The 25,347-nt window shown below is 42.8% G+C and overlaps 1 protein-coding gene across 2 annotated transcripts in view; it reads left to right on the top strand.

Annotated features, from left to right (window-relative positions):
* Positions 1-25,347, top strand: part of FGD1 (FYVE, RhoGEF and PH domain containing 1) — a 247,924-nt gene that overhangs the window by 70,419 nt on the left and 152,158 nt on the right. The window contains exon 1 of one of the 2 annotated variants that reach the window (XM_073600189.1): positions 21,494-22,816. The exons of the other annotated variant lie outside the window; for it this stretch is intronic. Coding sequence (XP_073456290.1) covers positions 22,789-22,816 — 28 coding nt within the window. The 5' untranslated portion in view covers positions 21,494-22,788. Of the gene's footprint in view, positions 1-21,493; positions 22,817-25,347 lie in introns of those variants that run through there. 2 annotated transcript variants of the gene reach the window in all.

Raw genomic sequence — 25,347 nt, 5'->3', positions numbered from 1 at the left:
TGTTCTGAGTGGAACCTGTCCCGTTAAACCGCTGTATGGTCTTCGCCACCGTGCTGCAGCTCAGTGTCAGGGTCTTGGCAATCTTCCTATAGCCTAGGCCAGGGATATGCAATTAGCGGAACTCCAGTTGTTGCAAAACTACAAGTCCCATCATGCCTTTGGGTGTCATGCTTGTGGCTGTCAGAGTCTTTCTATGCCTCATGGGACTTGTAGTTCTGCAACAGCTGGAGGTCTGCTAATTGCATATCCTTGGCCTAGGCCATCTTTATGTAGAGCAACAATTCTTTTTTCAGATCCTCGGAGAGTTCTTTGCCATGAGGTGCCATGTTGAACTTCCAGTGACCAGTATGAGAGAGTGAGAGAGACAACACCAAATTTAACACAGCTGCTCCCCATTCACACCTGAGACCTTGTAACACTAACGGGTGTACTCACTTTTGTTGCCAGCGGTTTAGACATTAATGGCTGTGTGTTGAGTTATTTTGAGGGGACAGCAAATTTACACTGTTATACAATCTGTACACTCACTACTTTACATTGTAGCAAAGTGTCATTTCTTCAGTGTTGTCACATGAAAAGTTATAATAAAATATTTACAAAAATGTGAGGGGTGTGCTCACTTTTGTGAGATACTGTATGACTAGCCTTATGGAAAATTGTACCAAAATAGCCACTTTCGGCAAGATCTATCTGATCATTGTTACACAGCTTTCGACATTCGATTATGGCAGGTCTTCCAAATGTTTCCACAGGAATATGACTGAATTTTTTCTCCGTTTAGTTAACGGAACTAAATTTTATTGTAAATAGCATAGTAATCGTACGAAAATATTTGAGGGAAGACTAGTGCTCATGATCAGAAACGAAAGAACGACCTAGAACAAGATAAATGCCCTGGAAACCGTAGACATTTTGGACAACCAACATTCCAAGGATAGCATTGGAAGGCTGGAATCTTCAATTTCTGTTATAGAGAAATCCAGAAGAAAAGAACGTGCACAACAACCAAATATAGGTGTGCAAACTCGAAAAATCCAAGGAACTTCAATCATGTGCTCTGAAGGCGTGGCTAGAGGGGTCACACATACATTGCATCAATTCCCATTACATAGTTGGTGAGGTTGAAAAAAGACACAACTCCATCCAGTCCAACCCATGTGTGTGATTATATGTCAGTATTACATTATATATCCCTGTATGTTGTGGTCGTTCAGGTGCTTATCTAATAAAACCACCGCCAGTGGAAAAGAATTCCACATCCTAACCGCTCTTACAGTAAAGAACCCTCTACGCAGTTTAAGGGTAAACCGATTTTCTTCTCATTTTAGTGAATGGTCGCGTGTCTTATTAAATTCCCTTTCGTGGAAAAGTTTTATCCCTATTGTGGGGTCACCAGTACGGTATTTGTACATTGAAATCATATCCCCTCTCAAGCGTCTCTTCTCCAAAGAGAATAAGTTCAGTGATCGCAACCTTTCCTCATAACTAATATCCTCCAGTCCCTTTATAAGTTTTGTTGCCCTTCTCTGTACTCTCTCCACTTAATTACGCATGCGGGAAGTTGTTTGGAGTCCTACGAGAAATGTAGTAATTAGTAATCTATTCTGATATGATAAAGGTTCTATAGAAAACCAGAGTTTATAAAACCCTGGTTAGGCCACATCTGGAGTATTCTGTCCAGTTCTGGTCACCGGTCCTCAAAAGGGATGTGCTGGAGCTGCAGAGAGTCCAAAGAAGGGCAACGAAATCAAAAGGAGGACCACAATTACTAGGACTGGCTGCAAACATTAAATGTATTCTCACTGGAGATGTGGTGCTTGAAGGGGGACATGATAGCCATCTACAAATACCTCAATGGGGATCCCAGCATAAAAAAAAAACAATTCAGTCCCAGGGAGTGTATGAGGACATGGGGCCACACATTGAGACATTGAGACATTAACCTTAAACTGCAGAGGGGGTTCTTCACTGTCAGGGCAAGAAGGATGTGGATCTCTCTCCCATAATTGGTGGTGTCAGCGGGAAGTATGGATATTTTTAAAAGACTCTTGGATGTATATCTTAAAGTGGAGGGCCACCCTAAAAAAAAAAAATTGCACCTAAAAAAATTTGAAAAAAAAATGTGAAAAAATTTTTTTTTTTTAAACTTACCTGAAGCCTTGTTGCTAGGCAGTCTTCCTAATCTGCCTCTTCCTATTCCGCGGCGTGTCCTGTTCCTCGGTGAGCGGCCCCGTTGCCTTCTGGGAACTGTGTGTGTTCCCAGAAAACCACGGGGCCATTCACAGAGCGCCACGCCGCTCGCGCGTGCGCAGTAGGAAACTGGCAGTGAAGCCGCAAGGCTCCACTGCCTGTTTCCCTTAGTTAGGATGGCGGTGCCGGGACCCGAGAGCCGAGGGACGGGTCGGCCTCGGGCGGCCGACATCGCGGGCACCCAGGACAGGTAAGTGTGCTTATTTAAAGTCAGCAGCTACAGTGATTGTAGCTGCTGACTTTAAAAAAAAAATTTTGCTGGCCGGAATCCCGCTTTAAAGAACACAACATACAGGGATATGGGAACCAATTATAGACACTGATACACGTACACACACACAGGTTGAACTGGATGGATTATTGTCTTTTTTCAGCCTTACCTACTATGTAACTATGAGACTAGCAAGTAAAAAAGGAACGATCTTTTGTCTGATTACCCGATCATGTGTGTACTAGACTATACAGGTCTTGTTCCCTCCCCCGATGCCTGTGACTAAACAGTGAAAGGAGAAGCAGCTGACTGGGGAGCTCACCTCACTGTCACTCTGCTTTCTCCTCTTATCCCCTTGTTAGCACATGAGCAAGGCAGCACAGCTGTTTGGCTGCTTGAGCTGCTTCTCCGTCCCCTCCTCTGAGCTCTGCTGTACAGGGTTCACAAGAGGTTAAAACCAAGTGAAATTTAAAAACGTATACTGCTTGCATTTGTATTGTACATTTATTGATCTGTTATTAGATACAGAGCTGCATTCATTTGTCTCTTTTATAACTGCCTGTAGTTCAGCTTTAATGTCTGTGGACATAGTTTTAGCTGACAAACTGACCGCCGAGGGTCACCATTCTGTTCATACGCCTTTCATGTTGGCGGGTGTGGCGGATCTTTAGGGACAATGGCATTCAAATAAAAGTTTTAAGAAAAATAAAGTTAGGTTTCCCCTTGAGCAACTTCTGAATACTAAAGCCTCTTTGTTGCAGCCTTTGTGACCTTACCAATCAATATTTAATTCTGCCTGTGTCAGCCACCAGCCAGGGCAGATGATTAGGACGATAAGGAACAATGCTTTGAAAATATAGGCCTGGGGGGAATGGGACCTGGCTTTGTGTACTGGGGAAGGAAGTCTCCTGGGGGGGGGGGGGGGGGGGGTGCAGAGACAACACCTTTTCCCAGACTCTTATCAGCAGCAATCTGCACGATTGCCTTTGACCTTTTTGTGTATTGGCTGAGCAGTTTAGCACTCTCAGGTTGTGAGTCCCAAGGTAGCTGCTTTTACTTAACAGTGGTTGATTCAATTAAAACTAATGGAATATAAAACATCTGACCGTTTTGTTTTTATAACCACAGAAGATCCACAGAGGCTTGAGAAAGCGCTGATGGCGGGGAGAGTGAAACAGGACACCAATTTGTTGGGAGTAATGTTAGGTGTTATTAGTGTATTACATTTACAATGCTCTGCAATAAAGTGGCACCTGTTAATAAGTGTTGTTGTGAGTGCTTTAAACGGATTAAGCTTGGTGGTTTTGTTGTTACAGAATAGGCAATAGAAACACTTTCCAGGAGCGGCACATAATAATTCCTAGCCTATTCCCCCGTACACACAGTCCGAAAATCGGACGACAGATCGTCTGACTTTTTTTTTTTCGCTTGCTAGTCGCAAGTAGGAATTGAATAGGTTACTAAAGTCACAAAAATGTCTCGTACGACAGGAAAAAAAATTCGGAAGTAATGTCATGTGTTGTGGTGTATTTGTATTGTATTTTTGGACAACAACTGTACTGACTAAACTAAAATCGTACGATCTGGTATCGTGCGAGCAAAATGTTCGTGCTTGTTCCGATCGGATGATATCGGATGAACTGTTGTGATCGGCTATCGAAAGCTGTGTACTAACGATCAGAATATTATACGATCGCTTCGAAAGCGGTATTTTTCGTACGATTTTCAGATCGTGTGTATGGGCCTTAAGTATAAAGTGATCATGCAGACTGCTAGATAACTGTAAGTAGTCAATCAAAAAAAACACCTGCCATCTACATAGAAAGGGAAGACCCACACTATGCCAACATCCAATCAGTATATGTAAGGATTGAGACTATATCTAAAAAAAAAATGCGGACTTTGTAGGCACATCATGAGGCAAAATATATATAAAATGAAATACTTTATTACAAAATAATTAAAAAACATGTAAACATTAGACAACACCCTAGTGTAAGACAAGGTCAACAGATACTCAATACAGCAGACATAAAGGGAGGATCCTTTCGTGTATGAGTGAATATTACATGGATAATTGATCTATATGAAAACATATGATTAAACAATGCCTTCACGCTTGATTGTCAACGCGTTTCACAGTTTAGTAGCCTCCTCAGGACATACTGGGTGGGTAGGTGCTGATGGGCCTTGAATCCAAACATAGGGGGACACCAAATAACACAGATTATGACTCAAACCAGCACTCCTGCCGGTGACCAAGTTCAGAATGGTAGGTATGTGTACATATATATCAACAATTCCTCCGTAAATAGAGATGGACAAAAAGGCATGTGCAGCCTCGGCCGAGACCACTAATGCACAGGGGTCTAATGAGTATTACTTGTATAAACAGTGTATAAGGCATTCAATCGGAAATGAAAAAGCCACAAAATTATAGCCAATCGCCAGAGCTAGTTATCAGGGGATTAGTGTGAATTTCTCTAGAGTGATACTCATTTGGTATATATATCAGAAGGGGTTAACACTTCTCACAGGTAGAGAAATCTCACAAAATGAGCATTTAATGTTCCTAGTTACAGGGGCTTTGCCCGTAGAGCCAGACCCACACACCCTGAAGAGGGTACAGGTGTCTTTCCTTACCACTCTGAACAGCACATGTATCCCCGCAGCTTGACCTGCCATCTACAGAAACGGCACATCAGAGATGAATTCCAAGTATGAATATTTTATATATAATTACAGTGCTGTCAAAAAGTATTTGCCCCTTCCTGATTTTTTATTTTTTTGCTTATTTCTCACACTTAAATTAAATAATTCAGATCATCAAACTCATTTTAATATCACACAAAGATAACCCACGTAAATCCAAGATGCAGTTTTTAAATTATTATTTCATTTATTAAGGGAAAAATGCTGTTCAAACCTGCCTGGCCCTATGTGAAAAAGTAATTCCCCCCTCCCATGCTGAATCATGAATGAACCGTGATTAACCACAATTTTTTGAAAAGCTGAGTTAAATTTCACTTGCCACACCCAGGCCTGATTACTGCCAGACCTGTTGAATCAAGAAATCACATAAATAGAATCTGTCTGACAAAGTGAAGCACGCTAACAGATCACAAAAAGCCACACATCATGCCACAATCTAAAAAAATTCAAGAACAGATTAGAAACAAACATATCGTCTAGGAAGGGTTTCAAAGCCATTTCTAAGGCTTTGGAACTCCAGTGATCCATGGGGAGAGCCATTATCCACAAATAGAGATAACTTGGAACAGTGGTAAACTTTACAAGGAGTGGCCGGCCTACAAAAAATACTCCAAGAGCATGACGAAGACTCATCCAGGAGGTCAAAAAAGAACCCAGAACAACATCTAAAGAACTGCAGGCCTCACTTGCCTCAGGTAAGATCAGTTTTCATGATTCAACAGTAAGAAAGAGACTGAGCAAAAATGGCATCCATGGGAGAGTTCCCAAGCCAAAGCCACTGCTGACCAAAAAAAAAACCCACAAAGGTTCATCTCACATCTACCAAAAAAAATCTTGATTATCCCCAAGACTTTTAGGCAAATATTCTGTGGACTGATGAGACAAAAATTTTACTTTTTGTAAGGTATGCATCCCGTTACATATGGCATAAAACTAATACAGCATTTTATAACAAGAACATCATACCAACAGTAAGACATGGTGGTGGTAGCGTGATGGTGTGGGGCTGCTTTGCAGCTTCAGGACGTGGACGACTTACCATAACTGATGGAACCATGAATTCTGAGCTGTACCAGAAAATCCTAAAGGAGAATGACCGGCCATCAGTTTGTGACCTCAAGCTCAAGTGAACTTGGGTTATGCAGCAGCCCGGACTTATGCTGTATCATGACCTTACACAGGCCGTTCATGCTGGAAAACCCTCCAATGTGGCTGAATTAAAACTATTCTGCAAAGAAGAGTGGGCTAAAATTGCTCCACAGCAATGTGAAAGACTCATTGGCAGTTATCGCAAACGCTTGATTGCAGTTGTTGCCGCCAAGGGTGACACAACCAGTTATTAGGTTTAGGGGGCAATTACTTTTTCACATAAAGCCAGGCAGGTTTGGACAGCTTTTTTGCTGATGATCTGAGTCAATTAAGTGTGACAAATATGCAAAAAAAAAAATCAGAAAGGTGGCAAATACTTTCTCACACAACTGTATATTGGTCCAGTTTGGACCAAAGTAGCTTTAGTAGCGCAGACCCCAGACCAGGCTGGTCATTTGGTCTCAGGTTCTATTTCCTGATAGGCACACAGCAGTCAGGCACACAGCAAAGCCTAGTACACAGGTCGGGTGACATCGGCTGGTTCAAAAAAACTGGCCAACATTAGGCCCATGTGTATGGCAGCTGATCCGACAGAAGCTGGCTGTTTGGCCGGCCTCTATTGGGCAAGCATGCTGGAAAACCAGCAGTCGACCAGCTCCCAATCAGTGCTCTCAGCCAACCAGGGTGTTCTTGTCAGGGGCATCCCCCTGTCAGAACACAAAAGAACAGTAGGGGAGATCGCTGCACTAACGTCAGGTTGAATGAAAAAATAAAAACTAGTGGCGTGTACCAGTCACTCGGGTCAGAAAACAGGCCCTGGGTACTGTAATGCCTCCCGTAGTACCAGCCAGCCTCTATATTGATATTAATTTGAATATTTTGCTCATTTGTAGTTTTAACTTTACATTGTGTCATATGTGAATACAAGAAAGGCCAAAGGGGTCTCGAGGAAGCAGTATTCCCGCGAAACGCATCAACCCTACTTCTACACATCTGTGACATTTCCAGCAGGATGTCCTAGAGATGTTTTTCAGATATTATTGGTCGATCCCATGCACAAGATTTGTAATGTATTTTATGACATATGGAATGGAATTTAATCATTTTAAATTAGGAATACCTCCCAACATTTTGAGATGGGAATGAGAGACACCTATTAACAAAAGTATGTAGGTATAGGACACACACCCTGCCACGCCCCCTTAAAGGAGAATTATACAAAAAAAAGTATTAGTTAAACCCACCAGTTTTTTTTTTACCACTATTAATCCTTTATATTGGCTTTTGACATTTACAAATGCAGCAATTTAGAAATTGGATGAAAAGTTTAGCACTGGGAAACACTTTTTAAAAGATAAATAGTGCATTTTATTTACAACTATATAGATCAGAGCAAAATGAGGGACAAATGAGGAGGAAAGAGGGACAGAGGGACAATGGTCCAAATCAGTGACAGTCCCTGGAAATCAGCGACAGTTGGGAGCTATGAATAAGGTGTTATTACTTTTGGAGGTATATACAAAGTCCCCATATCTCATTTACTTTGTATTGTTGCTTTCTTTCAGCTATTGTTCTCCTAGCTACTGCACCGCCATCTTGAAAATCAGCTTCCTAGTTTTTCATCCTGTGCATGCTCAGACATGCTGCAGGTATCTGCCAGAATCCGAAAACATGTCTGCACATGCGTGGCATTGAAATTAGGCAATATTTTGTCTCACCGCCTCCTGGAATGTGTAATGTCGGCATCTCAGGAGGCAGCAGGGGGCCAATTGACATAATCCATGCCTAGGCGGGAGTGCCGCAAAATATAAAAAAATGGTATTTACAATTTTTTTAAAAAGTTTGCAAATGGGAATGGGAGGGAAAAAGGCAAACCATGTAGATGAAGGTCCACCTCAAGTGGAAAGAACAATAGCTGCGCTAAAAATTATGCACATAATGGTGATAAACCAATGTGAGACAAATAAGTGAAAATTTAAAAAAATATATGAATAAATAGTAGTGATAAATGTGATAAATTCAGGGTAGTAAATGGCGGGCCAAAAAATTAATTTTAGGTAAATATTAAAAGATAAAAAATTACAGATAGTAATGTAAATGAATATAAATTAAAATACAATTACAGGCACACAATATTTGTATCTGATAAAAATGCTGTGACAATAAATGATAATCATCCACCACCATTGAGTGCTGATCACCATAAGGAATATGCGCCTACCAGAAGGCAAGCAAATGACAGCTTGCGGCTATAGGGCGGCACAGTGGTGTAGTGGGTAGCACTCTCACCTAGCAGTAAGAAGGGTCACTGGTTCGAATCCCAACCACGACACTACCTGCCTGGAGTTTGCATGTTCTCCCTGTGCCTGCGTGGGTTTCCTCCGGGTACTCCGGTTTCCTCCAACACTCCAAAGACATGCTAGTAGGTTAATTGGATCCTGTCTAAATTGTCCCTAGTATGTATGAATGTGAGTTAGGGACCTTAGATTGTAAGCTCCTTGAGGGTAGGGACTGATGTGAATGTACAATGTATATGTAAAGCGCTGCGTAAATTGATGGCGCTATATAAGTACCTGAAATAAATAAATAAATAACCCAGCCAAGGCCTTTAGTATGGGGATCCTGGATGGATCACTCAGAACATCAACCGGGACTCCGTGAAGCCGACACCTGCTAATGGAAGGCAGGTAGTTGATCCCACTTTAACCCCTTCCCGCCGACCGAACGCACATATGTGTACTCGGCTTTCCGGGGTTATACCGGGATGATGCCTGCAGCTGCAGTTGTTTTCAGCGGGCGATCGGCTACCCGAGTATAACAACCGATGCGGCTAAAAGCCGCTCGGCTGTTATACCGGAGGAGCGGGAGGGGACATCCCCCCCTCCCGCCACCTCCCGCCGCTGTTACCGGGCCTCCCGTGCGATCTGGGGGCGGGCTGGAACGAAGCTGCGAGCGGCTTCGTTCCAGCCTTCTTCTGTAAATGCGGAAGCGACGTCATGACGTCACTTCCCGTTTACTCGGCTGCCAATGGCGCCAAATTTAAAAAAGTACACAGTATTCAGAATCGCCGTTTTCGGCGATCTGAATACTTTGAAGTGTAAAGGAGGGATGGGGGGTCTTTTAGACCCCCCATCCCTCCATAAAGAGTACCTGTCACCACATATTACTGTCACAAGGGATGTTTACATTGCTTGTGACAGCAATAAAAGTAAAAAAAAAAAAAAAAAAAATGTAAACACAATTTATAAAGTACAAAAAGAAATAAATGAAATTAAAAAAAAACAAAAAAAATTTTTAAAGTGCCCCTGTCCCCGCGAGCTCGCGCAGCGAAGAAAACGCATACGGAAGTCGCGCCCGCATATGTAAACGGTGTTCAAACCACACATGTGAGGTATCGCCGCGATCGTCAGAGCGAGAGCAATAATTCTAGCCCTAGACCTCCTCTGTAGCTCAAACCTGGTAACCGTAAAAATTTTTTAAATCGTCGCCTATGGAAATTCAAAGGTACCGTAGTTCGTCGCCATTCCACGAGTGCGTGCAATTATAAAGGGTGACATGTTTGGTATCTATTTACTCGGCGTAACATCATCTTTCACATTATACAAAAAAATTGGGGTAACTTTACTGTTTGGATTTTTTAAAATTCATGAAAGTGTCACTTTTCCAAAAAATTGCGTTTAAAACACCGCTGCACAAATACCGTGTGATAAAAAATATTGCAACAATCGCCATTTTATTCTCTAGATTCTCTGCTAAAAAAATATATATAATGTTTGGGGGTTCTAAGTCATTTTCTAGCAACAAATACGGATTTTAACTTGTAAACACCAAATTTCAAAAATAGGCTTAGTCATGAAAGACCAGTGTTGGTCAACTTACCACAGACATTATTATTATTATTTAAGGTACTTATATAGCACCGTCAATTTATGCAGCGCTTTACATATACATTGTACATTCACATCGGTCCCTACCCTCAAGGAGCTTACAATTTAAGGTCCCTAACTCACTTTCATGTACTAGGGCCAATTTTGACAGAAGCCAATTAACCTACCAGCATGTCTCTGGAGTGGCTCCTGACATCATTAAAGGGCTGCACATGATATTCAGTATATGCCACGGATGGGAGGAAAGAAAATCGGTCACAGTCAGTGTTGATGGGTGAATCCCTTCCGCAGCACTATTGTTTTCTGACAGTGGGGGTGGGGGGGTGGGAGCCCTCCTAGCTGGCAGAACACAATGATTATTGCCACCAGCAACAGTTGTATGTACAAAAATCTGACTGGCTGGTTGTACCCAAGTCGATAGATGGATTGACTTGGGTGCAATTAGCCTACCCATACATGAATCGGATCTCGGCCGGTTCAGCAGAGATTCAAATTTTGATCCATGTAAGGCCAGTTTTACAAGCTGGACCAATGTAACTATACAAAAGTTGTCTTATCTAAACTTCAGCGTTAAAAAAAGTGTTGTTCTTCCCCAGTGCAAACATTGCAATTTACCCATTACTGTGCTACAAAACACTGCAGTCCTATGAATAGAAGGAATGTAGGTGTCTTACTATTTCCTTGTTGCAGTAAATGATGTCATGGAGTCAGAACAAAGATTGCCTACAACAACAAATCCAGTCATCACACGGCTGTAGGTGTACAAACAAGCTTTCATCTCCATGTGAATAGAGAAGGATTGAAGAACTGTAGGTCTGGGTGCAAATTGGTGTTACTAACGCATGCCTAACAGCTGCCATTTTCTTTTCTTTTACCGAGTTGTTTGGGTTTGTGTTAGTTAATTCAGGTTACCTCTATTTACTTAAGATGATCAAATTGGCCAAATTTCAAGCAACAGTCACATCTACATGAAATTGTGTAATGCATTGCTGCCCCAAAAACCACTAAAAAATATACAAGATACACCTTAAACGGTGATAATGTGGACTCCAATCAACAAAAAAGAAAAAAATCAACCTGCATGCAGAAAAAATGTTTACACTGTTTCAATTAACAAAATGTTCTGGAAAATCTTTACATTACATAAACGTTTCATATATAATACCACCACATGTTAAGTCATTTAAATAAGTCCAACTTAATCAACATCCCTCTTTATGTTTAGTGTCTTGTGCTCTACATCATTCATGGGTTTGTCATTTCCCTCCACCTTACACACTATGGGGTTGATTTAGCAAAGGCAAATAAACTGTGCATTTTGCAAAGTGCAGTTGCTCCAGTGCTTAGTAAACGAGATAAAGCTTCACTTTTCAAAGAATACCCAATCACATGCAAGGAAAATAAGAAAAACTTAATTTTTGCTTGCACATGATTGGATGATGGAAGTCAACAGAGCTTCTGCTCATTTACTAAGCTGTGGAGTAACTGTTCTTGCAGAGTGCAACTGTGTGTGCACCTTATTTTTTGGCCTATAATTGTGATAGGTCAACTTGCGCCTTCCCCTTTAAAGGGGCTCATTAGCTCCCGATCTTGGGGTTGCACTCTTCACAAATGATTCAAAAATAACTCCAAATACCAGAGGTGGGGGACTCGAGTCACATGACTTGACTCGAGTCGGACTCGAGTCACCTGTTTGAGGACTTGCGACTTGCTTGACAAAATTAAATAAATGACTCGACTTGACTTTGACTTGCCACTAATGACTTGCGACTTGACTTTGACTTGGGCTATTTGACTTGCAATGACTTGCAATGACTTGGCACCACCAGTGCTGTGTCTTGGCCTAGGCAAAATATGCCAAGAAAAAAGTATTAAGCAGTTTTGTTAATGTTGAAAATAAAACAAAACCTTTCCTGAAAACTGACCTTTAACTCATTTTAAGGATGGAAATTGGGTAGATCAGTATTTTGACTTAATTTGTGACTTGACCAAAATAAATGACTTGACTTGACTTGCTTGACTTCTAGCAGGGACTCGACTTGACTTGCTTGCTTTTCGCCACAGTAACTTGGGACTTGCTTATGACTTGAAGGTTAAGACTTGAGACTTGCTTGTGACTTGCACATGTGTGACTTACCCCCATGTCTGCCAAATACAACCATAAATATAAGATAAAGGACACAGAACACAAAATTGGCGTAAGTTGGCCACAGCACTTTTATTAGTTTTACATATTCAAACCATTTAGAAATACAATATAATAATACCGTTATATTAGCACATACCAAAACTGGCAATGCTTAGGCGTAATGACTCAAGCAAAACATAACTTTCAATACTGATAAAGTCCCCCTTTGATACAAAGGTACCAAACCACATAAAGTGCTTGCGACGGGTGGGGGGTGGTATAGCAACTTTTGCACACCTTCCAGCCAAAAGGCTGACAATCAGCCAGAGCCCCTCTATATACTCCCCCAGGCCTCTGGCAAAAATCCTGCATGCCATTGAACCCAAAGTACCAGTCCACATGTGTGCCCTATATAATTAAAGAGGGGGAAACCCTGTAGGAAAAAAACAACCCAAACCCGTTCTAAGCCTCAGTTTTACATTTTAGGCAGAGGCAAACCCATTCTGGCTCCACAATCTCCTGGTGGAATCATGCACCACTTCTCCTCCTTGTTCTCCTCCTCTCCAGACACTGCTTATAATTTTCCCCCTTTTATATTGCGCGCTCTTTTGTATTCCTCAATAGATGCTCAAAAGAAAATTAAAACATCAGTGTTTTTCAGCTTAAAAATTATCCCAATTTTATTAAATGTTAAAATCGCACTCACAAGTTACTGTGCACAGGTCTCCTGCAGTGCAGATAAAAAATGCATATAATACCCCCCTAAGAGGTATAACCTGCAGCCGTGCTTTGAACAAACAATCTCACTTCCTGTTTCGAACATCCTGAAGTCAACAGCTCCATTCCTTGGGCGTTGCGCCCCCGACATGTGGCTTCCTCAGAGGGTGTCCTTTTTCAGTGATTGTCTTCTTACCCTTTACTACTCTGTATCGATAAGCACTGAAGTCCCAGCACCTCTTGGATGTATCCTTTCGCTGCCAGGCTAGCAGCAGCAGTGCTAGTTCAGAGCAGACATATCACCCTTCTACCCTGGAACTAGCAATGTGCTGAGAGCTGGACAGTGGCAGCCTTTAGGGCCGAGCTATAAGCTCGTTGATGCACTCCTTTTGTGTTTTGAACAATGTTGCATTACAGTGTCAGGCAAAATCCCATCCAGTATTATCAACCCTACCTTTCTGCCTATCCGCCAACCATCAATAGATTGACTTGTGTGCAACCAGCCTGCTCTTATATGAATCCAAATTCGTCTGGTCTATGCTGGACCATGTATGGCCAGTTTGAGGGGTTACATTTATGCAAGGGACACCAACAAGTGTTATACTTGGATTTTGCAAAAGCGTTCGATACAGTTCCCCACATACGGCTAATGTGTAAGATAAAGTCTACAGGCTTGGAAAGATCAATTTGTAATTAGATAGAAAACTGGCTAGAAGACAGATTTCAGAGAGTAGTGGTTAATGATTCTTACTCTGAATGGTCTAAGGTTATCAGTGATGTACCCCAAGGTTCAGTGTTAGGACCCTTACTTTTTGATATCTTTATAAATGATATTGGGTCTGGGATTAAAAGTACAATTTCAGTCTTTGCAGATGACACCAAGCTATGCAGTGGAATAACGTCCTTACAGGATGTCTCCAATTTACAAGCCGACCTCAATGCTCTGTCTAATTGGGCGACTATATGGCAGATGAGGTTTAATGTTGATAAATGTAAAGTTATGCACTTGGGGGCTAAGAATATGCATGCATCATACATACTAGGGAGAGAACAACTGTGAGGGATCCGTATTGGGGAAGGATCTGGGGGTTTTGGTAGATCATAAGCTCAATAATAGCATGCAATGCCAAGCTGCGATTTCCAAAGCAAGCAAAGTCTTTTCTTGTATTAGGAGAGGTATGGACTCCAGAGAGAGAGAGAGATATCATTTTGCCCCCCTGTACAAATCATTAGTAAGACCTCATCTGGAATATGCAGTTCAGTTTTGGGCACCAGTTCTCAAAAAGGATATCGGGCAACTGGAGAAATTGCAGAGAAGGGCAACTAAACCGAGGCATGGAGGAGCTCAGCTATGAAGAAAGATTAGAGCAACTGAATTTATTCTCTCTTGAGAAGTGATTAACCACTTGCCGACCGGCTCACGCCGATATACGGCGTGAGCCGGTGCGCAAAAGGACGTACCCGTACGTCACTCCGTCATCGGCGGCTAGCGGCGCGAGCCACGGGTGCTCTCCCACAGACTTGATGACCATCAAGGCATGTCCAACAACGTATTTACCTGTTCTGCCTAGCAACATGACAGGAATCTACTGCTCCCAGTGATCGGGAGCAGTGATCTCTGTCATGTTCTAGTGAGCCCACCCCCCTTACAGTTAGAACACGCTTAGGGAACACACTTTACCCCTTGATCGGCCCTAGTGTTTAAAAAATATAGATTTAATATATAAAAAAAAAATTCTTCCTCAGTTTAGGCCAATATGTATTCTTCATATTTTTGGTAAAAAAAAATCACAAAAAGTGTATATTGATTGGTTTGCGCAAAAGTTATCGCATCTACAAAATAGGGGATAGATTTATGGCATTTTTATTTATTTATTTTTTTTTTATTAGTAATGGTGGCGATCTTTTTATCACGACTATGACATTGCGACAGACAGATCGGACACTTTTGACATATTTTTGGGACCATTGGCATTTATACAGCGATCGGTGCTATAAAAATGCACTGATTACTGTGTAAATGTCACTGTCAGGGAAGGGGTTAACACTAGGGGGCGATCAAGAGCTTAACAATGTTCCCTAGGGAGTGATTCTAACTGTGGGGGGATGGGACTGACTGGGTGAGGAGACCGATCGTTGTTCATACTTAGTCCTCTCCCCTGTCAGCACAGAGATCTGCCTGTTTACCTTGGCAGACCTCCGTTCTGTCTCTGTGTGGAGCATTCGCGGGTGCCCGGCGGCCATGGCGACCGCCGGGCACGCGCATCGGCTTCAGCATCGCGGCGCGCACGCACCCCCTAGTGGTCAAAAGGCGAACCGACGTACAGTTACATCGGTTCGCCCAGGGGAGCCAACCTGCCGCAGTACAACTGCAGTGGCTGGTCGGGAAGGGGTTAAGGAAGGCCTGGATTCTTTCCCAAATGTACATAATATACCTGGGTACTAACATTTATAGGTAAAGTTGATCCAGGGAAAATCCGATTGCCTCTCTAAGATCAGGATGGAATTTTTTCCCCTGCTGTAGCAAATTGGATCATGGGTTTTTCGCCTTCCTCTGGATCAACTGTGGGTATAGGATTGGGTATATGGGATTGTATGATATTATTTTTTTATTTTTATGGTTGAACTAGATGGACTTGTGTCTTTTTTTTAACCTGTCTAACTATGTAACATTTTTTCACTAGCTTAAGTTTCTTTTCTTTTGTTTTAATTATTAATTTTTAAGATTATTACTGAAAATAATTTTGCCAAATACAGAAATCGGGTATTATAAAAAAAGTTCTGCCTTGAGTGTTAAATACTTTCGTTTCACCACATTCATTACCCTTTATTTCAAATTTCCTATACCTCATTTGATCAGGTGAATGCACCATGAGATGTAGGTGTAATCATTTTGAAGAAAGGGGTTCCCTGAGAGCTAAATGTTTTTTCAAGGTTTCCTCCAGAGTAAAAAGGTTGTGAAAGGCTAGGCTACTCTAGATGGGGATAGAGAGATTTGGAGGTAAATTAGGGTAATACCTGTATATAGAATTTGGTGCAATGCACAAAAAAAGTACTTGCGCTATTTTTTTAGAATTGTCGTATACGTGTGTTGCGGTGCAATACAGCACAGCTGCGTTTTCTGTATGCGTGTTGACGCATTATGCACAATAAATGGAAAAACACATCCACCCATACATTACTATGCATTGCGATGATGTGCATTAACATGTGCTTTACCGCTCATTACTAAAACCGTGTGAATGCACCCTCAAGCTAGAGCTCTTTTTCATAAAAATCTTTGTGGTTACCGAACAGATTCTCTCCATGTCTAATTCGTGATCCCACTGCATGTTTACCAAGATCTGCAACCTCCCTTTTAGCTGCGTTTATTGTGCTATTAGTGTTGAGTGCATCTTCACCACAACTTGATGTGACATTTCTAGCCACATGACCACCATATTGGGATCTTCTGACTTGTGAACGTCTGGCTGTAGTCTGCTGGTAGTGGGCTCTGAGAAAGCTTTTGGCTTCAGAGGATGTGGCTAACATGACTGTGCTACTGTGCAGAAGTCCTTATCTACAGCTTTTGTTTAAGGTGGCCATAGAAAAATGGAAAGTGGGCCAGTTGATCTGGGATCGGCCAAATTCCCATCCATCCATCTATGGCCGTTCAAGCTAGATAGAAGTCAATCTAATGATTGGCTTCTCTCAAACAGGAAAGTTGGAAAATTATCCTTTGATCGGTGCTGCAGCAGTAATCAGTGTATTCTGGGAGCGGCTGCGATAATACAGTAGCACAGCAGCGAGGATTCCACCATCCACATCGATTGTGTGGATGGTGGAATCTCTTTGGAATCAGCTGGCTGATCCAAAAAAAAAAAAAAAAAAAAAGATCCTTTTATGGCCAGCTTTACTGACCCAGACTAATAAGCATGGGATGACAGCCAGGCAACTGGCATTTGCAGAATAAAGAAATTAGCAGTGGCTGCCTCCATATTTCTCTCACAAATGGTTTTCTTTAAGTGGAGATTAGCATGGCAAGAAGTCCTACAGATTGGAAAGAATTATTAGATTTTTGTTAAAGGTCTCCATAAATAATAGAAGGGTCTCCCGGTCCAGCCGTTTCCAGACAAGCAGGGAATCAATGTCCGTCTTTGGGAATTCAGTAGACATCCCCGGCCAAGATTCCTTGGCAGAAGAATCAATGGGTTGAATAGCTCACAAAAAGTTAGCCAACTCTTCCAGCGCTAAGAGGCCCTCTGCGGTGGAACGCAGAAAGGCAGCAGCAATTCCAAAACACTAGGTGGATGCCACCCTCCTCAGATGGGGTAATCCGAAGTATCACTAAAAAGACAAACAAACAGGAGGGCGCAGGCACCTAGTACATTACCGATAGACATTTAATCAATAAAAATGGATAAAAAATGGATAATCACAATATAGCAACTAAAAATTAGCCATAGGACACATGTACGTCCAAGGGGTGTGTAGCTGACGCGTTTTGGGGGTGTGCTTTCTTCCTCAGAGAAGCTTTGAGGAAGGGGGTGCACCCCTGAAACCTGTCAGCTATACATTCCTTGATGTTAACAGCATACGTGTGTCCTATGGCTAATTTTTAGTTGCTATTTTGTGAGTATTCATTTTTTATCCATTTTTATTGAATAAACGTCTATCGGTAGTGCACTAGGTTGAATAGCTCATTCAGTCCCTGTTGTTTTCTGCTGATAAATCTGTTTTAGAGGTGTCCCTTTCTCTGTAGGTTGGCCATAGTAATTTTTGGAAAGCAGCAGCAAAAGGTTTATATGTCTGACAATGGTCTGAAGCTATTTGATGGCTTGACAGTTTGGTTAACGGCACAAGCAACTGTGACCGTTATCATTCACAGCATGCCTTGAATGTAACTGTTTTGGGATGCAGTTAAATCAATGGGTTTAGTTTCACTTTAAAGCGGTACTAAATTCTGCAAAATACTCACCTACACCTTCCAGGGATGCGACTTCTACATCCCTTACCAGCCACCATTATCTTCTCTGCAGACCACTTTTGGGTGCTGGGTTTTTAGTGTCTTGATTGACCAGTTGGAGATGAGGACGTGCTGTGTATGCACACAAAAGTCAGTCAACCCGGCACAGCTGGAGTGTACCTGGGAGTGCATGCTGTTCTGCGCATGCGCAGCTCAATGTACATTCATTAGAACAGTGGTTTTCACCCGGGGTGCTGATAAGAGTCCTCAGGAGGTGCCAGCAACATCCTGGTCTGAATGTAACCCTGTGTAAACTCCCGCGCACAGGGAGGAGAAAGAGAGCACACCCCACACCTCCTCTCGGCTCCCTCCTCCTCCCTGCTGCTATGGGTACTATTGCCAGCAAAACAGAAGGCTGTGCATGTAGCCCGCATGCATCCTACCAACCGATGACGTCATCAGTTGCCAAGGACATGTCGGGCGGAAAACACAGCTTTCTGTTTTGCCAGTGTTCTATCAAATACTGCCTCCCGTCGAAAAATGCCTCTGATGGGTCTGCACATGCGCACTACCAAACGTCACTGCAGCTGATATGTTGATCAGCTGGTGTGACGTCAACACAGCGCATGCACAGATCTTCAGAGCCATTTTTTGACGATATTAAAACAGCGGAGGGAGATGCTATGCAAACAACGGAGGGAGAACGTACTTGTTAGATTCTGCCTCGCTGTTGCGGAGCAGGTTTTCCATGTGCTGAGCGGCGTGTCATGTGTATGTTGCAGGACGGGTTTGGTGTGTTGAACGGCGGATTTTGCCTGTGTGTAACGGTGGGTTGCAACACGCACAAAACCCGCCCTTCAACACACCCAAAACCCGCCCCGCAACAGCGAGGCTCATTCTGACAAGTACGTTCTCCCTCCACTTTTTCCATGGCGTCGGATAACGCCACAGACGATTTGCGCATGCGCTATGTTGACGTCACGCCAGCTGATCGACATATCAGCTGGAGTGACGTTTGGTACTGCGCCTGCGCAGACCCATTGGCGGCATTTTTTGACGGGAGGCATTTCTCGATAGAACACCGGCAATAGTACACATAGCAACAGCGAGGCTCATTCTGACAAGTACGTTCTCCCTCCACTGTTTGCATGGCATCGGATAACGCCACAGACGATCTGCGCATGCGCTATGTTGACGTCACACCAGCTGATTAAAATATCAGCTGGAGTGACGTCTGGTACTGTGCCTGCGCAGACCCATTGGAGGCATTTTTTGACGGGAGGCATTTCTCGATAGAACAACGGCAATAGTACACATAGCAAGAGGGAGGAGGAGAGAGCTGGGAGGAGGTGCAGGGTTTGCTCTCTCTCTCTCTATCCTCTCTGTGCAGAGGAGTTTACACAGGGTCACAATCACATCTCAATGTGCAGGGTTTGATTATAACTGTCCCATATCTATTCCCAGTCCCTACACTGCTCCTGTACAGGCAGTAGGAGGGGTTTGTGCTGGAGAAGAGATTTGGGAGTGGAGTTTGTGCTAGGAGTGAGGATTTTTGGGTAGGAAGTTTGTGCTAGGAGGAGTAATTTGGTAGATTGTGTTTGAAGGGGTGATTGGTGCTATGAGAGGGAATTTGGGGGGGTTGTGCTAGTAGTAATTTGGGGGGGGGGGGTTGTGCTTGGAGGAGGATTCATGCTAAGAGGGAGAATTTGGGGAAGAAGAGTTGCAACCAAAGATCACTGAACTAAGTAGGAACAGCAATCTGTCTCCTCCTCTAGTCAGTCCCATCCTCTCACAGTTAGAAACACACCTAGGGAACACATTTAACCCCTTGATCTCCCCCTAATGTTAACCCCTTCCCTGCCAGTGACATTTATATAGTAATCAGTGCATTTTTATAGCACTGATCGCTGTATAAATGTCAATGGTCCTCAAAAGTGTCTGTTCTGTCCGCCGCAATGTCTCAGTCACGCTAAAAATCACATACCACCGCCATTACTAGTAAAAAAAAAAAAATTGCAGTAAAAATGCCATAAATCTATTCCCCATTTTGAAGACGCTATAACTTTTGCGCAAACCAATCAATTGCTTATTGCAATTTTTTTTATCTCCAAAAATATGTAGAAGAATATATATTGGCCTAAACTGATGAAGAAATTTGTTTTTTGTTTTTTTTGTTTTGTTTTTTTTTGGGGGGGGCGGGGGGGGGATATTTATTATAGCAAAAAGTTAAAAATATTGTTTTTTTTTTTTCAAAATTGTCGCTCTTTTTTGGTTTATAGCGCAAAAAATAAAAAACGCGGAGATGATCAAATACCACCAAAAGAAAGCTCTATTTATGGGAAAAAAAGGACGTCAATTTTGTTTGGGTACAGCATCGCACGACCGCGCAATTGTCAGTTAAAGCTACGCGGTGCCAAATCCCAAAAAATGGCCTGGTCATTAAGAGGGCAAATCCTTCCGGTCCTTAAGTGGTTAAAAAATGCAATCTTCAGGAACATGCAAAAAAGCACGCGCACTTGGACGCACCTCCTGGTGTAAACGAGCCCTCAGACTGGTGTGCCCCAGGATTGTGCACAGTTCCAAAGGGTGCCTTGACTGGAAAAAAAAAAGGTTGAAAAACACTGCATTAGAAGATTGCAGTCGGGCAGGTAAGTGTGTCTTATTGCAGAAGAGACATTGCAATAAAGAGCTGGCAGAAAAAAAGCAGGTTAAAAAAAATGCACCTAAAGCCGTCCTTTGCACGCATGTTTATGTGCGTTTGCACGTCGTGGTGTTAATGTATTCTGTTGACCAGGATATAAATTTATTCTGGTCATTACTGCGCAAACGCGCCTAGCACTTATGCACATTTTTTTTGTGCGTTTCACTTTTTTCTGCTCAAAGGCTCCTCTCCTGAACGCGCTTGTGATCTTTCTTTTTTTTTCTTTCTTTCCAGCCTGTAGACACTGCTCTTCTAATACTCCTATGTGTGCATGGACACATAGGGGTTGATTTACTAGAGCACTCTGCAAGTGCAGTTGCTCCAGAGCTTAGTAAATGAGGGAGGGCAAGTTCTGCTGTCTTCCATCATCCAATCACATGCAAGAAAAAATGCTTTTATTTTGCATGTGATCGGGTATTCTTTGCAAACGGAAGCTTCACCTACTAGCATCTGCAGGAGTGCACAATCTATTTGCCTTTAGTAAATCAACCCCATAGGCTAACATAGAGGTGCTTTTAAAGACTGAACAAAAAAAAGCACCAAACGCCTGTTAAAAGAAGTGTCTTAAGCTCTTATGTTCATGAGCCCTTAGGATTAAATTATTGTTACAGATAAACAATTTTTAAATCATTTTTTCCTCCACAGCTTTTTCTTGCTCCCTCCTTTCTATTTTCATGTGTGTTTTCCATTCCACTCCCTTCTCTCCTCCTCTATCCCTCCTCTCTTCCTCCCTGTCCCCCTCCTCCTAAAGATGCGATTCCGCCTTACAGCCCTTTCGGGCTCCCTCATTCGTTAGCACTGTCCCATAGCCCTCAATTAGTTGCTATGGAGATGCTTTTTGAATTGGGAGGGGGGGGGGGTGGTGCCGGGGAAGGGTTCCAAGCAGCTAAAATTACAGAGGGTGAAGAAAATGACTGAAAAAGCTGTGAGAAGGGGCTGAGCCCTGCCAGGAGAGGAGGAGAAGGAAGCTCTCTGACTGAGTTCCTGGATTCCCAGCACTGCTAAGGATTCCTGGGAAGATTTTGGGACAGGAGCCAAAGTCCCCCATATCCTGTCCCTGTCAGATTTCTGACACCGGAGGAGCCGGCGGCGGAGCTCACCAGTCTGTCAAGGGACTCATGCATACGGTAACTGTTTTGGAATTTCTAATTTTGTATGGGAAGATCTCTGGAAGTTGCATCTGAAACCTCTTGGCATTCTCTGAAGACTTCCTGAGCAGATCTCCAAGTCTTTATGGAGTATCCAAGTCTGCATAAAAGGACTAAAACACATGCTTATAGCCTCAGGTGAATAGTAGACTCAGCAGGGGGACACCGGGAGGTGATCCTATCCCATCAACTTTTGTGACCTGAAGATTCAGACCAAAACAGATCTGCTGCCGTGAGGACCTTCAATGGAATCATGTAGGTGCCACGAAAATTGAGTCTTAGGTCCTTTGAGGATATAGCGAATATTTATTCAGTCAATTTTTGCTAAGTGTAAAGGATGTTCAGGTGCTCTCCGGAAACTGGTCATTGCCTCTTGGATTACCTTTTAAGTTTTTTGGATTTGTTTAGGATGAGTGAATAGCATAGTTCATGTTTACTACATTTTCCCAGTACTGACAAGCTTGGATATTTTCTGGATTTCATTCTTCCATTGCATCTTCAACATATGGACCTACAAACAGGTTAACGGAAAAGCCTTTGGATGGGTGAAAAGCGTAGTTCATATTTTGCTACTATTTCCCAGTACTGACAAAGTTGGATATTTCCGGATTCTGATGACCCATTGCTTCTCCAAAATATGGACCTACGAACAGGTTGACGGAAGTCTTTGGATGGTTGAATAGCGTAGTTTATTTTTTGCTACTATTTCCCAGTACTGAAAAACTTGGATGTTTCTGGATTCTGTTCTTCCATTGCTTCTCCAAAATATGGACCTACGAACAGGTTAACGGAAGCCTTTGGATGGGTGAATGGCATAGTTCATGTTTTGCTACTATTTCCCAGTACTGAAAAACTTGGATATTTCTGGATTCTGTACTTCCGTTGCTTCTCCAAACTATGGACCTACAAACAGGTTAGCGGAAGTCTTTGGAATTTGGTTTGAGCTACCTTGGACAGAGATCCATTAAACATCCACACCTGTTGCTACTCGTAGAGCATCATGTATATGGATAAAAGTACTCTAAGAGGTAAGACGTTACAGTTGTACTGTGCCGATATCTCACATCTGTGTGGGTTGAAGCCCATTTTTGCCACCAGATTTCGCATTCTATTCTGTCTACCTGGGCGATGTTCTGTCACGCAACGCTCAGAAAAAGTGCAGGAGCTCTTTGGGCATGATAGAACCCAATAGGTGCGCCTGGAAAAACCTGTGTAGTGCACAGATTTTGCTCCTAATAACTGTCTCCCCCCTCCTAGTACCTGGTTTCCATTGGCTAAAACAAAACCGCTCAAGCCTGAAAATGCGCACAAAAAAGCTACAAAATTACATAACCACGCTTATGTTCAAATGTGACTCCAGGCTAACGGGTCCACGGGGAATCCCAACATAAGTCACAAGAAAGATATTAACATCCGAACACGTTCCTGCGCAATGCACACCTCTCTTTGGTTTAGTGGTTTATGGCTTGTGATGCTTGTAAGCCATGTGGGCAGTCCAGGATAGATTTATTTTCAATTAGAATCGTTATTGTCAGTGCCTGAAATGTGATTGCATGTTTTAAAGACCGCCCATAGATATGACACGGCAGTTGGAAGACCTGACCACCTTACAATGATCGTGGCATGAACATAGACACTCATTTGACTGAGCATACATGTTTATGCACAAGCAGACCCTCCTGGCGCTGGCTACATCTTGGAAGAATAATAGTGATTGGCTGGGAAATGGCAATAATTCTAACAAGACCGGTCTGCAAAGTGGTGACTGCAAGAGGTTGTAAACTTGGAAAAACAAAAAATAAATAAATAAAACCTGTAAGACAAAGGCATAATGAGCTAGTATGCACCGCATACTAGCTCATTATGAAATACTTGCCTTAGAACGAAGCCCTCCAGCGGCTCCCGCACACCGCTGAGATGGTTGACATCTTCCCCCGGTGTTTCTTTCGGGTGCACGGGCTCCGGCGCTGTGAGTGGCAGAAGCCGCCGCCAGTCATGGCACAGACTCAGAAGGAACAGTACGGGCAGCCGCTCCTTCAGCGCGCATGTGCCAGTGATTTCACTGGCTGAATGTACAGTAAATATCTCCTAAACGGCGCACGTTTAGGAGATATTTACACTACCTGTAGGTAAGCCTTATTATAGACTTACCTATAGGTAAAAGACAGTAGTAGCGTTTACTTCCTCTTTAAGGGGTTGATTTACTAAAGGCAAATAGACTGCGCACAAAAAAGCAGTTGCCCTCTACAAGTGCAGTTGCTCCAGAGCTTAGTAAATGAGGTAAGGCTTCACTTTGCAATGAATACCCAATCACGTGCAAGGAAAATAAAAAAAAACAGCATTTTTGCTTGCACATGATTGGATGATGGAAGTCAGCAGAGCTTCTGCTCATTTACTAAGCTCTGGAGCAACTGCCTTGCTTTTTGCTTTTTTCTTTTTGCTTTTAGTAAATCAAGAGTCTTTTAATGTCGTTTCTCAGGCCCGGTTCACACAAGTGCGATGCCAGACATCGCATGTGATTCGCACCGCTTTGCTGTGCACATAACATGCGATGTCTGTGCGATGCGATTTCAGCCATATAAATTGTATCGCATTCGCACCAAAATTGTGCAGGGTCCTTTTTTTTGGTCCGCACTGGAATCGAATCGCATGGGTGTTCACACCTATGCGATCCAATTCCTGCACCATTTTACAGTTCTCACTGCGATCTGCGAACCGATCTGGGGGGTGTCCGCAGTGGTTCGCAGATGTCAGTGTGACCCACTGTGCGATGCAGGTACGATGCGGGAACCCACACTGGATTTGCAGCGTTCTCGCATCACACCAGTGTGAACTGGGCTTTAATCTCTTTGTTTACACCAATGGGATCTGTCATACTTCGGCCGTTGTGAGACAATGCCTGACAAGGGGAATCCCATTACTGTCTGTGTGACCCGTTCATACCTATGCAACGAACTTCCGCGTGACTTTGGAAAAAGGTCCTGGCACTTCTTTTCATGCTTGTTTGGCCCCATAGAATTTAATGGTAGGTTCTGAAAAATGTATTAAAGCACAAACAAATGCACAAAAAAATGCACACACAGCTAGCCCAACCATATTGCATTGTCAGTCATTTTGAAATCTGTGGGCATTTAAAGTCTGTACAATCTCTATGCAGCAAAAATGTACTTGGAGAACTGGTCAACTCTAATGTTTGGCCCCAATGATTGTGAGAAAAGTCATCAGATTCTGGATATTGGATGGCATTGGACACAAGATCTGCTAATGCATGCCCAGATTTATAGATGATCTGCTTAATGCGCTATTAAACCCAAGAGCAAACATTTATTATATTTCAGCTTACCAATTCTTAGATGTGAAGGCTGCATTCATTTTCTTTTTAAGGCTTTCTTTCCTTTATCCTCACCTGTAGATCCTGCCCGTAAATGTGTTCTTTTTCAACAGAACAAGCTGTCCTGCAGATGTAGCAGTTAGAGGGTCGAGACAAACCATTTGTTGGTGTCATTGGAAAGAATTGCACCCCATCATTGGTAACATTGGGCCCAATTGTTGGTGTCAT

This window comes from Aquarana catesbeiana, linkage group LG09 (genome assembly GCF_042186555.1).
Source record: "Aquarana catesbeiana isolate 2022-GZ linkage group LG09, ASM4218655v1, whole genome shotgun sequence".
Lineage (NCBI taxonomy): Eukaryota > Metazoa > Chordata > Amphibia > Anura > Ranidae > Aquarana > Aquarana catesbeiana.
Note: the sequence above shows the minus strand (reverse complement) of the source record. Positions and strands in the feature narration are given on the sequence as shown.